General features: G+C 45.2%; 1 protein-coding gene across 3 annotated transcripts; it reads left to right on the top strand.

Moving 5' to 3' along the window:
• Nucleotides 1-1,879: 1,879 nt before the first annotated feature.
• LOC148064676 (NACHT, LRR and PYD domains-containing protein 3-like) lies at nt 1,880-12,015 on the top strand. Of its 3 annotated transcripts, XM_087810179.1 has the most exons (14): nt 1,884-2,024; nt 3,195-3,273; nt 3,347-3,502; nt 3,586-3,693; nt 3,777-3,890; nt 4,084-4,156; nt 4,437-4,656; nt 4,786-6,580; nt 7,218-7,394; nt 8,838-9,014; nt 10,107-10,283; nt 10,344-10,517; nt 10,825-10,871; nt 11,312-12,009. In XM_087810179.1, exons 1-14 carry the CDS (start codon nt 1,988-1,990, stop codon nt 11,851-11,853), a joined length of 3,876 nt encoding a protein of 1,291 aa, XP_087666305.1. In that variant the 5' UTR covers nt 1,884-1,987; the 3' UTR covers nt 11,854-12,009. The 3 variants fall into 3 exon arrangements, with proteins under 3 accessions (XP_087666307.1, XP_087666304.1, XP_087666305.1); XM_087810181.1 differs by lacking the exon at nt 10,107-10,283 and having other exon boundaries at nt 1,880-2,024; nt 11,312-12,015; XM_087810178.1 differs by having other exon boundaries at nt 1,882-2,024; nt 10,107-10,517; nt 11,312-12,013.
• The last annotated feature ends 2,858 nt before the right edge of the window (nt 12,016-14,873 follow it).

The raw sequence follows: 14,873 nt of genomic DNA, 5'->3' as shown, positions 1-14,873 counted from the left end.
ACCCACCCCAAGACAGGCCCCCCACCACAGACCAGGTGAAGCCATCGGGGCCGGAAGGTCATCCAGAACACCCGGCCAGCCCCAGCCCCACCCCTAACGGTTCAGCCCCCACGCACCATCAAAAACCCCCCGGAAGCAGGCCACCCCCCCGCCGGCACACGGGGCCATCGCGGCACCAGCGGTCACCACCACCAGGCCCAAGGCACCCACAGGCCCCACCCGCCGGACCCCCACACCCGAACCGGCCAAGCCAGAACGGCCCCGGCGAGAAAAGAAGGATATACAGAGCTTGGTGTCTTAAACTAAAACTAAAACTCCTCCAGCATTCTCAGCCTATAGCAGCTAAGATAAACAGTTGTGTTAGTTATGACAGCTAGAGATAAACAGTCAAGTTAATTATAGGCTTTATCGAAAAGTAAGGTTTTAAGATTATTTTTAAACATAGAGAGGGTGTCTGCCCTGCGGACTGAAGCCGGTAGTTTGTTCCACAGCAGAGGGGCTTGAAAACTGAAGGCCCTGGCTCCGAACCTACATTTAGAGATTTGTGGTATAACTATCTAGATAAGAGTTTAGGGATCATAAGGTCCTTGAGGGTTGGTAAGTTTGGATTAAATCTTTAATGTATGTTGGTGCTAGACCATGTAAGGCTTTATAGGTTAGGAGAAGGATTTTAAATTGTATTCTAAATTCTACAGGAAGCCAATGTAGGGAAGACAGTACAGGGGAAATGTGTTCGCGCCTCTTAGTCTTAGTCAGGACAGGAGCTGCAGAGTTCTGAATGAGCTGAAGAGTTCTGAGAGAGTTTTTAGAACAGCCTGACAGAAGAGAGTTACAATAGTCCAGCCTGGAGGTAACAAAAGCATGGATGAGCTTCTCAGCAGCATCTAAAGGAAGGAAGTGCCTAATCTTTGAAATGTTACGAAGGTGGAAGTAAGCAGTCCGTGAGATTTGTTTTATGTGTGAGTTAAATGATAAGTCCTCGTCAAAGCATACACCCAGATTCTTTACAGTGGTGCTAGTAGCAGGAGCAAGTCCATTTTGTAAAGCTAGATCATTAGTTAATGATTGTCTGAGATGTTGCGGACCAACTAGTAAAACCTCAGTCTTTTCCGAGTTCAGTAGGAGGAAGTTTTTGGTCATCCATGACTTGATATCTGTGATACAGGACTGTAATTGTGTTAGCTGAATTCTTTCATCTGGCTTCATGGACAAGTAAAGTTGGGTGTCATCAGCATAACAGTGAAAATGTATAGAGTGTCTTCTAATCAAGTCCCCTAGTGGGAGATTATAGATTGTGAATAGTATTGGACCAAGAACAGAACCTTGTGGGACACCATAGCTGACCTTAGTGTGTGTCGATGAGAGGTGGTTGACATGTACATAGTGCGTTCTATCCGACAGGTAAGATTTAAACCAGTTAACAGTTAACAAGATGGCCGACTACCAACTCAGTCAACGTATAATGGTTATATACTACCACCCGGTGGCCAAGAGTATTCCACGAACACAACGAAGAGTTTGTGGTGAAAAAAATCACGTGTCAATGATGCTTCAGAAGTGCTGATGTGTTTGTCCATCACTGTCATGGAAACTTCTGTCAAGTGTGTGAACTGAAGACACCTAGAGGACATGTGCAGCATTTGGATCAGAACCAAGACTTGTTTGGATGAAAAGTACAAAACTAGATGAAACTGGATAATAAACAAGTGAAAGAGATAAAGCTGTGTTTGCGACAGGTGTGGCAGGGACAGGTGAACAAGACTGCATTCCTTCTTCTAGATCAAGATTGTGACTGAACTTGTCAAACGTCTTTATCCTTGTGGCACATCTTGTGTTGTTGAACTATGTTATAAAAGTGTGAGTCAACAACACACTATGTTGCACTGATGTCTCTGACAGGACACACCTCCTCACTGACGGTTGATCAGTGTTTCCCTGAGTCTGGATTACAAGCAGCTCAGCTCACCTGGAAGTTTCACCTACAAACATGGACACAAGTCTTCAGAGCAGAGAGCTGCTCACAGGTCAGTGACTTTTTTCATGCTGCCATGTTCCCCAGCCAGAGTGTGAATGCATGAGTCAAGAGTGAGTTTGTGAGGTGAATAAATTAATAAAGAGTGAGGTGAATACATGAAACGAGAGTGAGGTGAGTAAATGAATCAAGAGTGAGGTAAATACATGAAACGAGAGTGAGGTGAATAAATGAATCAAGAGTGAAGTTAATACATGAATCAAGAGTGAGGTGAATAAATTATACAATAGTGAAGTGAATACATGAAGAGTGAGGTGAATAAATGAATCAATGTGAATACATTAGATTTTTTCCTTTATTTAACAGGGACACTGCACAGCTTAGCATAGTACTTCAATTATCTTAAAAACAGGTTTGGTATAATTTGGTGCTGCTATGTCTTTAATTCTTGCACCAAATGTATGTGATAGATTCTGCACTGACTCAATAAAATAATTATTAAATGCAGAGGTAATTTCATTACAATCACTGGTTAAATTTCCATGTACTTTCAATTCATGTCCAGTTACCTGATCAGACTCTCTCTTTGTAAATTCATTAATGTTCCTCCACATCAGTCTATTCCCTTTCCTTCTTTGATAATGTCCATAAAAAAGTTGGCCTTTGCTTTCTTTGGTTCATTCACTACTTTGTTACGAAGTAAAAACTCGTCAATCATTAATTGATTTAGTGCTGTTCTCACAAGTTGTCATTGAACCAAGGCAGGTTGACCTTGGGGTGTCCATTTCTGAAAGTTTTACTGTATTTTTCTTTAATTCTATTTATGGCATCTAAAAATGATTCACAAGAGGCCTCTATATCATCTGTGAGTAGAACATCACTCCAATCAGTTTGGCTTATTTCTTCCTTAAATGCATTCATGTCCCGTTTCCTTATTCCATAGGAATGTTTAATTATCTCTTGCTGGTAAAGTAAACCTGTTTTTTGGCAACTTCCTTGCAACATGAGTCATATTGTGATCCGACAAGCCAGTGAGGAGACAATAAGATTTAATGATCCTCTCAGGCTTGTTACTGAACAAGTTGTTACATCAGTCAGTATCAGAGAGTGAACACATGAATGTGTGGTTGAGCAACAACATGTTGTTTGTACTGATGAGGTTTTATTATAGTATCAACAACACAACGATGACGAGTGATGATGCTGTTGTGTTTGTGTGCAGGTGTGGACACAGAGGAGGAAGATCCTGCCTCTGAACCTCCTCTGGGTGAAGACCATGAGAGTCAGGCCAGAGCTCAGAGGTGAGAAGATCACGTCTCTGTCACACCTATAAATACTGGAATCTTCTTCTCACTGAAACTTGTGTGTGTTCAGATCGAAGCTACGTACATCTCCTGGACCTGGACCTGGACCTGGACCTGGACCTGGACCTGGACCTGGACCTGGACCTGCTCCCAGCTGTGAGTCTCTGAAGAGTGACAGATCTTTAGGAAGATTGTTTGACTTCAGAGGTGAACAGAAGCATCAGAGGTGAGAGACAACAGGAGCAACATGACATCTACTGGTCAGATGGTGAACGACAGAAGTGTTGATCAGAGTTGTGTCTCTTTCAGGATCTACCAGGAGAAACAAGAAGAGTCTGAACTCAACTGTGAGTCTCTGAAGAGTGACAGATCTTTAGGAAGATTGTTTGACTTCAGAGGTGAACAGAAGCATCAGAGGTGAGAGACAACAGGAGCAACATGACATCTACTGGTCAGATGGTGAACGACAGAAGTGTTGATCAGAGTTGTGTCTCTTTCAGGATCTACCAGGAGAAACGAGAAGAGTCTGAACTCAACTGTGAGTCTCTGAAGAGTGAAGCATCAATGGACCATTTTCTTGATTTCAAAGGTGGACAAGAGTCTTCAGGAGACAGGTGAGGTTTTCTTCTCTCTTTTCTCCACTGATACCAACTGCTCATGAACTGTTAGTCAAAAGTGCTGCAGACAGTCGTGAAAGAAAGTCAACATCCAAGAGAAGAAGCAACAAACTGAAGCCATGAAGTCTTGTTCAGATCATTGGTGACATTGTAGAAGTAGAACTTATCGACTACCTGATGTTCTTCACAGAGAGGATCATCAGGTCTCAGATGTTCTCCAGTGTGTCCAGCAGCATCAGACAGATGTGGACTCCACGATTCAGGTACGTTCTTCAGCCTCACCTGCGAACTACAGCAGCTGCTTCTGCTGCTTCATGAAGCTCTGAGTACTGGACACCTGCATCTGTCAGCTTCACACTTGAGCTGTTCCTACATGAACCAGAAGGTCTGGTGTGGCTGAGACTCTTGTTTGGTTCTGGAGAGAAGATGAGATTTAAATTGAATATTTCCTTCTATGACGTCAATAAGAGACGAAATATCACGTCCTGCTCGTGAAGAAAGTTGAGACCTGCCTCTAGTCACATGTGTCTGTGTGTGTTTCAGCTGCTGGAGGAGAAGGTCATGACCCTGGTGAAGGAGGAACTGAAGAGAGTGAAGAAGTTTCTCAGACCAGGTGAGCAGAAACACCTGGATGATGAGGAAGAGGAGGAGTCGAAGTGTGAAGAGGAGCAGATGAGGAGCAGCAGAGAAGCTTTCCTGACGATCATCCTGAACCTCCTGAGGAGCATGAAGCAGGAGGAGCTTGCTGGTCGTCTGTGGGGAAGTAAGAGGATTTGAACCTTCAACCTGCTGCTTATGAAGTCTTGAAGTCAATTTGTGATGGAAGTTCCTTCAGCTGATGAGAAGATTGATCTTCTAGAATCTTGAGATTCATGTGACTTCTCTTCTTCAGGAAGTCGTGCTGGAAAGCGTCAAAGACAACTGAAGAGGAGCCTGAAGAAGAAGTTCCACAATGTGTCTGAGGGGGTCGCTAAAGCAGGAAACTCTGCTCCTCTGAATCAGATCTACACGGAGCTCTACATCACTGAGGGGGGCACAGACCAGGTCAACCAGGAGCACGAGGTCCGACAGATCGAAGCAGCCACCAGGAACCAGACCAGACCAGAAACCACCATCAGAACAGAAGACCTCTTTAAAGCCTCGCCTGAGAGAGAAACACCAATCAGGAGCCTGCTGACGAAGGGCGTGGCTGGCATTGGGAAGACCCTCCTGACACAGAAGGTCACTCTGGACTGGGCTGAAGACAAAGCCCACCAGAACTTCCACCTCATGTTTCCTTTCACCTTCAGAGAACTGAACCTGCTGAAAGAGAAGAAGTTGAGTTTGATGGAACTTGTTCATCTTTTCTTTCCTGAAACCAAAGATCTCATCAGTTTTGAAGGACTCCAGGTCCTGTTCATCTTTGATGGTCTGGACGAGTGTCGACTCCCTCTTGACTTCCTCAACAGTCGGGTCCTGACAGCAGCTACAGAGTCCACCTCAGTAGACGTCCTGCTGACAAACCTCATCAGAGGGAATCTTCTTCCCTCAGCTCGTCTCTGGATGACCACACGACCTGCAGCAGCCAATCAGATCCCTCCTGGGTGTGTGGACATGGTGACAGAGGTCAGAGGGTTCACTGACCTCCAGAAGGAGGAGTACTTCAGGAAGAGGTCCAGTGATGAGGAGCAGACCAGCAGCATCATCTCTCACATCAAGAGGTCACGAAGCCTCCACATCATGTGTTACATCCCGATCTTCTGCTGGATCATTGCCACAGTTCTGGAGGACATGTTGAAGAGAGGAGAGACAGGACAGCTGCCCAACACCCTGACTGAGATGTTTATCCACTTCCTGGTGGTTTTGTCCAAAGTCAAGAAGATGAAGTACCATGGAGCAGCTGGGACAGACACAGTTTGGGATCCTGAGAGCAGGGAGATGATGGAGTCTCTGGGAAAACTGGCTTTTGAGCATCTGAAGAAAGGAAACTTGGTCTTCTATGAATCAGACCTGACAGAGTGTGACATCAACATCACAGCTGCTTCACTTCACTCAGGAGTCTTCACTCAGATCTTCAGAGAGGAGAGAGGACTCTACCAGGATCAGATGTTCTGCTTCATCCACCTGAGTCTTCAGGAGTTTCTGGCTGCTCTTCATGTTCACCAGAACTTCATCAAGTCTGGAGTCAACTTGCTTGATTCACAACAACCATCCAGACTATCAAGAATGTTTGGAAACGAACTTCAAATCAAAAGGTTCTACCAGAGAACCATCAATGAAGCTGTAAAAAGTCCAAATGGACATCTGGACTTGTTCCTGCGCTTCCTTCTGGGTCTTTCTCTGCAGACCAGCCAGAGTCTCCTGACAGGTTTATTGAAACAAACAGGAAGAAGCTCTTGGACCAATCAGGACACCGCAAAGCTCATCAAGAAGAAGATCAGTAAGAATGTGTCTCCAGAGAGAATCATCAACCTGTTCCACTGTCTGAATGAAGTGAAGGACACTTCTCTGGTGGAGGAGGTCCAACAGCAGCTGAGATCAGGACGTCTCCTCACAGATCAACTGTCTCCTGCTCAATGGTCCAGCCTGGCCTTCATCTTACTGTCCTCAGAGGAACATCTGAAAGTGTTTGACCTGAAGAAATACTCTACCTCAGAGGAGGTTCTTAAGAGGCTTCTGCCGGTGGTTCAAGCTTCAAATGAAGTTCTGTAAGTGGATCATTGAAACATCTCTGATATGAACCATGAATGTTTGATTTCCTTCTTCATTTTATTCAGGCTGAGAAACTCCAACTTCCTTTCTCTCTTCATCCTTTTTTTTCACGTTGTTTTGTAAATCCATCATTTTCTGAAGATGTTGAAACAACATCAACTTATATTTGAATTTCATGAGCAAACACTTGAACATGTGTCGTGGACACAAACACACAAACAGGGAATGAACAACTGTATGTTTCTCCCTCAGGCACAGACAGGGTTTATTTTAGGATTGTCCCCAAAATCCAGCGTGAAAACTGAACATAAATGATGAAGAAAATGAAAAGTTTAACCAATGTTAATAGAACAGAAAATGACATTCAGAAACAACCTCCTTCAAAAATAGTCTCCAAACTTGTTTCAAAAGTTGAAACTAATTCAGTGCATGTGAAGCAAACATGGGAGAAGAAATGAAGGTGAATGTGACGGAGGATGATTGACACTCCATCTGTGTCACAACATAGATCCACTGGATCCAAAGATGGAGAGAATTCACCTTGAATTTTCTAACTGTAAACATTCAAATGAAGACAACAGTGTTGAGATCCTCAACCAATCCTCTTGTTGACGACACTTGTCTCTTTCACAGGCTGAGCTACTGTCGACTGACAGAGAGAAGTTGTTCACTTCTGTCCTCAGTCCTCAGCTCTCCGTCCTCTAGTCTGACTCTACTGGACCTGAGTTACAACTACGACCTGAAGGATCCAGGAGTGGAGCTGCTGTCTGCTGGACTGAAGAGTCCACACTGTCACCTGGAGACTCTCAGGTCAGAACATCATGTCTTCAGCTTCAGAACATGTGAAAGTCAGAGGTGAGACTCCAGAGAGTCAAAGTTGAGTCTCCAGTGAGTTCTTCAATGAAGCAGATGATTCTAAGTGACCTCAGTCTTCAGCAGGTTCTACTTGAACTTGATTTGTTCTTCTGCTGGGTCGTGCTGTTCAGTATGTTGACACATATTTACTGATCTCAGATCCATTCAAAAACATTTGATTCTTAGACTTTTGAACTCTTGTGAGATAAACAGAGAGGAAGTGGACTTTCAAAATAAAACTAAAAACGTTTCACAATAAAATAAATAACATGAACTTAAAGATGAACCATCTATAGGAGATTCACTCAATAAAGACTCACAGCATGGATCAGTGACCAGAAGATGATTTGACTTTAGACTCACTCAAATAACTGAGTCGACGCTCGGGTCACAAATGACTCGTCTGGGTCGACTCTTGAGTCACAAATCACTTAACCAGGTGCAGTAGTGAGTCACTATTCACGAGTCCCAGTGTACTGGAGTCACAAATCACGAGTCACGAGTCTGATAGGTGCGACCAGAGTTGGACTCGAGTCCAAGTCGTTGACTCGAGTCCAACTCTGCCAAAAGTATTGTCTTCAAACATGGAAGATTGTTTCAAATATCAATGAAAGGTGACAGTAAATCCTGGTTTGACCCTCCTAGGCCTCCATAGTCAAACCTGGAACTACAGAGAAAACATTTGAAACCTGGAGATTTAAAGGAACGACACATTTTTGAACAATGTTGGAGGAAAACTTTGAAAACTTTGACAAATGTTTCAAAAGTTGAAACTAATTCAGTGCATGTGAAGCAAACATGGGAGAAGAAATGAAGGTGAATGTGACGGAGGATGATTGAAACTCCATCTGTGTCACAACATAGATCCACTGGATCCAAAGATAGAGAGAATTCACCTTGAAGTTTCTAACTGTAAACATTCAAATGAAGACAACAATGTTGAGAGAGTGCAGGAGTGTGAGTGACAAACACACACACATTGTTTGAGCTTGTATTACCTGCAACACCTTCACACTCACACCTGACACTGTTATGAATAATAACTTTGTAAACCTGTTCATATTGAATTTAAGGTTAAAAAACAAATAGAATAAATTGACTGAAGTGAATCTTCACGATTGAATCAGTGTCTTGATTAAATTGAAGATATTTTTACTCTGGAAAAGAATTAGACACAACAATTGAGAGAAAACACACAAAAACACTGAGATAAGTAAGTGAATAGAAAAAGAATCAATGATGTGTTATTATGATCAACATACATGTAACAACCTTTTATTTCATTTGTCATTGTTGTTTGTTTTGTGACTCTTTTTATTTTTCCTTATGTTATCTTGTGTTTGTTTCTCATATAAACACAAATCATCCTCTTGTTGACGACACTCGTCTCTTTCACAGGCTGATCAACTGTCGACTGTCAGAGAGAAGTTGTTCACTTCTGTCCTCAGTCCTCAGCTCTCCGTCCTCTAGTCTGACTCTACTGGACCTGAGTCACAACTACAACCTGCAGGATCCAGGAGTGGAGCTGCTGTCTGCTGGACTGAAGAGTCCACACTGTCACCTGGAGACTCTCAGGTCAGAACATCATTTCAAACAAACACAAACACACACATGGATGTAAACAGTGAATGGATTCATGTTTCTTCATGAAACCTTTTTCACTCTGAGAAGGATTTGAATGACTTTTCCTCGACTCATGAACTTGGTTCTAGAAGTTGATATTTCATGAACACAACAGGAAGGTGAAGAATATTTCAAGTCATCCCAACACAAGTCACACAACACAAGTCGCACAACATAATTTGCACAACACAAGTCACACAACACTAATCACACAACACAAATCACACAACACAATGCACACAACACAAGTCACACAACTTAAGTCACACGACATGAGTCACACTACAAAAGTCACACAACACGAGTCACACGAAAAAAAATCACACAACAAAAGTCACGCAAAAAAGGCACACAACAAAAGTCACACCACAAAAGTCACACAAAAAAATTCACACCACAAAAGTCACGCAACAAAAGTAACACCTCAAAAGTCACACAACAAAAGTTACGCAACAAAAGTTACACAACAAAAGCCGCACAACAAATGGCGCACAACAAATGGCACACAACAAAAGTCACACCACAAAAGTCACACAACAAAAGTCACACCTCAAAAGTCACACTACAAAAGTTACACCTCAAAAGTCACACCACAAAAGTTACACCTCAAAAGTCACACCACAAAAGTTACACAACAAAAGTCACACAGCAAAAGTCACATGACACGAGTCACATGGCACGAGTCACACAACACAAATCACACAAATCACACCATAAAACTCACACAACAAGAGTCACACACAAGTCACAACAGAAGTCACACAACACAACTCACATGACACGAGTCACACAACACAAGTCACACAACTTAATTTGCACAACACAAGTCACACAACACAAGTCACACGACACAAGTCACACAACACAAGTCACACAACACGACTCACACAAGTCACACAACACAACTCACACAACACAACTCACAAAACACGACTCAAACAACACAACTCACACAACACAGTCACACAACATGAGTCACACAAAAGAACTCAAAAGTGACACAACACAACTAACACAAGTCACACGTTTCCGTCTCTTTCACAGGCTGATCAACTGTGGACTGTCAGAGAGAAGTTGTTCACTTCTGTCCTCAGTCCTCAGCTCTCCGTCCTCTAGTCTGACTCAACTGGACCTGAGTCAGAACTGGAACCTGAAGGATCCAGGAGTGGAGCTGCTGTCTGCTGGACTGAAGAGTCCACACTGTCACCTGGAGACTCTCAGGTCAGAACATCATGTCTTCAGTTCTTCTGATTTAATGAAACTGTTTCTCCTTCCATACAGTCTGTCAGCGTGTCGGATCTCAAAGAGATGTTGTTCTTCTCTGGCCTCAGCTCTGACATCTAACCCGTCCCACCTGAGAGAGCTGGACCTGAGCTACAATCATCCAGGAGGACCAGGACTGGAGCTGCTGTCAGCTGGACTAGAGAGTCCAGACTGGAGGCTGGAGACTCTCAGGTATGGACGGAGCAGCAGAACTCACTGACTGAGCTCCAAAGATCTTCTGAACATGTGATCAGAAGCAGAGAGATGTGAGTGTGTGACGCTCCTCAGACTCTTCATCTGAACTGAGCACATGAGTCCAACTCTCAGAGCTTCTCCATGTTCTCCTGCTGGACACCAGTGGAAGAACGAGGAGACAGTGGAGACTGAGCGAGTGTTTATGGATCCATCTTTGTTGTGGTCAACACAGTCATGAAAGAACGTCCACTAAGCAGCATCTGAAGTCAAATGAATCTGATCTTCTCAATGTTTCCTCCTCCAGGCTGGATCACTGTGGACCACAGAGGTTAACATCTGGATGGAAGATGTGTAAGTTTGATTTGATTGATGGATGAGAACTCCTTGACTCTGTCAGCTTCTAGTGGAGCAGTTGTGACGTTGAGATGTTGTTACACTTGAATCTGCTGATGGAGCTTCATCAAGTCCAGGATGATGGTGGAGATGAACACAGAGATGTTTCAAGAACATGAAGAAACATCATGTTAGCTACATGCTAGTTTAGCTGCTGACTTGATATGGACACACTGGTGTCAATCAAATGTGACAAGATGATTCTGGGATGTTCCTCCTGGTTCTTCTCTGGAGGTGGTCCCAGTCTCAGAAGACTGTTGACTTCACTTTGATGATGATCTCCACTAGATGTCAACAAACAGAGCAGCCCTCCCTGGCTTGCTGGGACACTGAGTCCATGATTGTCTTGAAGAGAAAGTTCTTCCACCATCATCACCTCTCGTGTCTTCTTCTCTCAGACTTCCGTCCACTCTCACTGGACCCGGACACAGCACACCGGCGCCTCCTACTGTCCAAGGACAACAGGACGGTGGAACTTGTGCCGCAGGATCAGGATTATCTGGACCATCCCGACAGATTCCACCGGTGTCTTCAGGTGATGAGCAGAGAAGCTGTGACTGGACCATGTTCCTGGGAGCTGGAGTGGAGAGGAGGAGCTTCTATCGCACTGACTCTCAGAAGAGACGGAGGGAAAGAAGACGAGTCTGACTTTGGACAGAACCGTTATTCCTGGAGTCTGAGCTGCTCTGATGATGATGGATATAAATTATGTCACGATAAGAAAGAAACTGTCATCAAGAGTCAAGAAGTTTCTAACAGAGTAGGAATGATGATGAACGTTCCTGAACCTGGATATTTATACTTCTTCAGTGTCTCCTCTGATGAAGAGAAACACCTCCACACCTTCTTCACCTCCACTGAACCTTTGTACCTGGGATTTGGACTTACAGAGGTTCCTGGTTCTGGTTCCTCAGTGTGTGTGTGTGACCTGAGTGTGTGAGTGTGTTCCTCCAACACACTTGTGTTGCTGCTGTCAATCATCATTAAAGTGCTGACAGTGATGATGGAAGAAATCTGCTCCTGAAACAAACGTGTTGATCTGAATGTTGTTGAAGAAACTCTTTCATCACTTGTTGAGTCGACTGAAGACTTGAAGTTCAGTGGAGCACGTGTCACTTATGATGTTCATCATGATTTAATAAAACATTTGGTTTAAAACTTTCAAGAGACTCAAGGTCACTTCACAATAAAAGGTTAGAAAGAAGGTCAGACGGGTACATGTGAGGTCAGACAGGTAGATGTGAGGTCAGACAGGTAGATGTGAGGTCAGACGGGTAGATGTGAGGTCAGACAGGTAGATGTGAGGTCAGACAGGTACATGTGAGGTCAGACGGGTAGATGTGAGGTCAGACAGGTACATGTGAGGTCAGACGGGTAGATGTGAGGTCAGACAGGTAGATGTGAGGTCAGACAGGTAGATGTGAAGTCAGACAGGTACATGTGAGGTCAGACAGGTACATGTGAGGTCAGACAGGTACATGTGAGGTCAGACGGGTAGATGTGAGGTCAGACAGGTAGATGTGAGGTCAGACAGGTACATGTGAGGTCAGACGGGTAGATGTGAGGTCAGACAGGTACATGTGAGGTCAGACAGGTACATGTGAGGTCAGACGGGTAGATGTGAGGTCAGACAGGTAGATGTGAGGTCAGACAGGTAGATGTGAGGTCAGACGGGTACATGTGAGGTCAGACGGGTAGATGTGAGGTCAGACTGGTAGATGTGAGGTCAGACTGGTACATGTGAGGTCAGACGGGTAGATGTGAGGTCAGACAGGTAGATGTGAGGTCAGACGGATACATGTGAGGTCAGACAGGTAGATGTGAGGTCAGACGGGTAGATGTGAGGTCAGACGGGTACATGTGAGGTCAGACGGGTAGATGTGAGGTCAGACTGGTAGATGTGAGGTCAGACGGGTAGATGTGAGGTCAGACGGGTACATGTGAGGTCAGACGGGTAGATGTGAGGTCAGACTGGTAGATGTGAGGTCAGACAGGTACATGTGAGGTCAGACGGGTAGATGTGAGATCAGACAGGTAGATGTGAGGTCAGACGGGTACATGTGAGGTCAGACAGGTAGATGTGAGGTCAAACAGGTAGATGTGAGATCAGACAGGTAGATGTGAGGTCAGACGGGTAGATGTGAGGTCAGACAGGTACATGTGAGGTCAGACAGGTAGATGTGAGGTCAGACAGGTACATGTGAGGTCAGACAGGTAGATGTGAGGTCAGACGGGTAGATGTGAGGTCAGACAGGTAGATGTGAGGTCAGACGGGTAGATGTGAGGTCAGACGGGTAGATGTGAGGTCAGACAGGTAGATGTGAGGTCAGACGGGTAGATGTGAGGTCAGACGGGTAGATGTTAGGTCAGACAGGTACATGTGAGGTCAGACAGGTAGATGTGAGGTCAGACAGGTACATGTGAGGTCAGACAGGTACATGTGAGGTCAGACGGGTAGATGTGAGGTCAGACTGGTAGATGTGAGGTCAGACAGGTACATGTGAGGTCAGACAGGTACATGTGAGGTCAGACAGGTAGATGTGAGGTCAGACTGGTAGATGTGAGGTCAGACGCGTACATGTGAGGTCAGACGGGTAGATGTGAGGTCAGACTGGTAGATGTGAGGTCAGACTGGTACATGTGAGGTCAGACGGGTAGATGTGAGGTCAGACGGGTAGATGTGAGGTCAGACTGGTAGATGTGAGGTCAGACTGGTACATGTGAGGTCAGACGGGTAGATGTGAGGTCAGACAGGTAGATGTGAGGTCAGACGGGTACATGTGAGGTCAGACGGGTACATGTGAGGTCAGACGGGTAGATGTGAGGTCAGACGGGTAGATGTGAGGTCAGACTGGTAGATGTGAGGTCAGAAGGGTAGATGTGAGGTCAGACGGGTAGATGTGAGGTCAGACTGGTAGATGTGAGGTCAGACAGGTAGATGTGAGGTCAGACGGGTAGATGTGAGGTCAGACAGGTAGATGTGAGGTCAGACAGGTAGATGTGAGGTCAGACAGGTAGATGTGAGGTCAGACGGGTAGATGTGAGGTCAGACGGGTAGATGTGAGGTCAGACGGGTAGATGTGAGGTCAGACAGGTACATGTGAGGTCAGACGGGTAGATGTGAGGTCAGACGGGTAGATGTGAGGTCAGACTGGTAGATGTGAGGTCAGACAGGTAGATGTGAGGTCAGACGGGTAGATGTGAGGTCAGACTGGTAGATGTGAGGTCAGACAGGTAGATGTGAGGTCAGACGGGTAGATGTGAGGTCAGACAGGTAGATGTGAGGTCAGACAGGTAGATGTGAGGTCAGACGGGTAGATGTGAGGTCAGACGGGTAGATGTGAGGTCAGACGGGTAGATGTGAGGTCAGACGGGTTCATGTGAGGTCAGACGGGTAGATGTGAGGTCAGACTGGTAGATGTGAGGTCAGACTGGTACATGTGAGGTCAGACGGGTAGATGTGAGGTCAGACAGGTAGATGTGAGGTCAGACGGGTACATGTGAGGTCAGACGGGTAGATGTGAGGTCAAACAGGTAGATGTGAGATCAGACAGGTAGATGTGAGGTCAGACGGGTAGATGTGAGGTCAGACGGGTAGATGTGAGGTCAGACGGGTAGATGTGAGGTCAGACAGGTACATGTGAGGTCAGACAGGTACATGTGAGGTCAGACAGGTAGATGTGAGGTCAGACGGGTAGATGTGAGGTCAGACAGGTAGATGTGAGGTCAGACAGGTACATGTGAGGTCAGACGGGTAGATGTGAGGTCAGACAGGTAGATGTGAGGTCAGACAGGTACATGTGAGGTCAGACGGGTAGATGTGAGGTCAGACAGGTAGATGTGAGGTCAGACAGGTAGATGTGAGGTCAGACAGGTAGATGTGAGGTCAGACGGGTACATGTGAGGTCAGACGGGTAGATGTGAGGTCAGACTGGTAGATGTGAGGTCAGACTGGTACAT

The sequence above is a fragment of the Callionymus lyra genome, chromosome 15, assembly GCF_982586985.1.
Source record: "Callionymus lyra chromosome 15, fCalLyr1.hap1.1, whole genome shotgun sequence".
NCBI lineage: Eukaryota > Metazoa > Chordata > Actinopteri > Syngnathiformes > Callionymidae > Callionymus > Callionymus lyra.
This window is presented reverse-complemented; position numbering and strand designations above follow the sequence as displayed.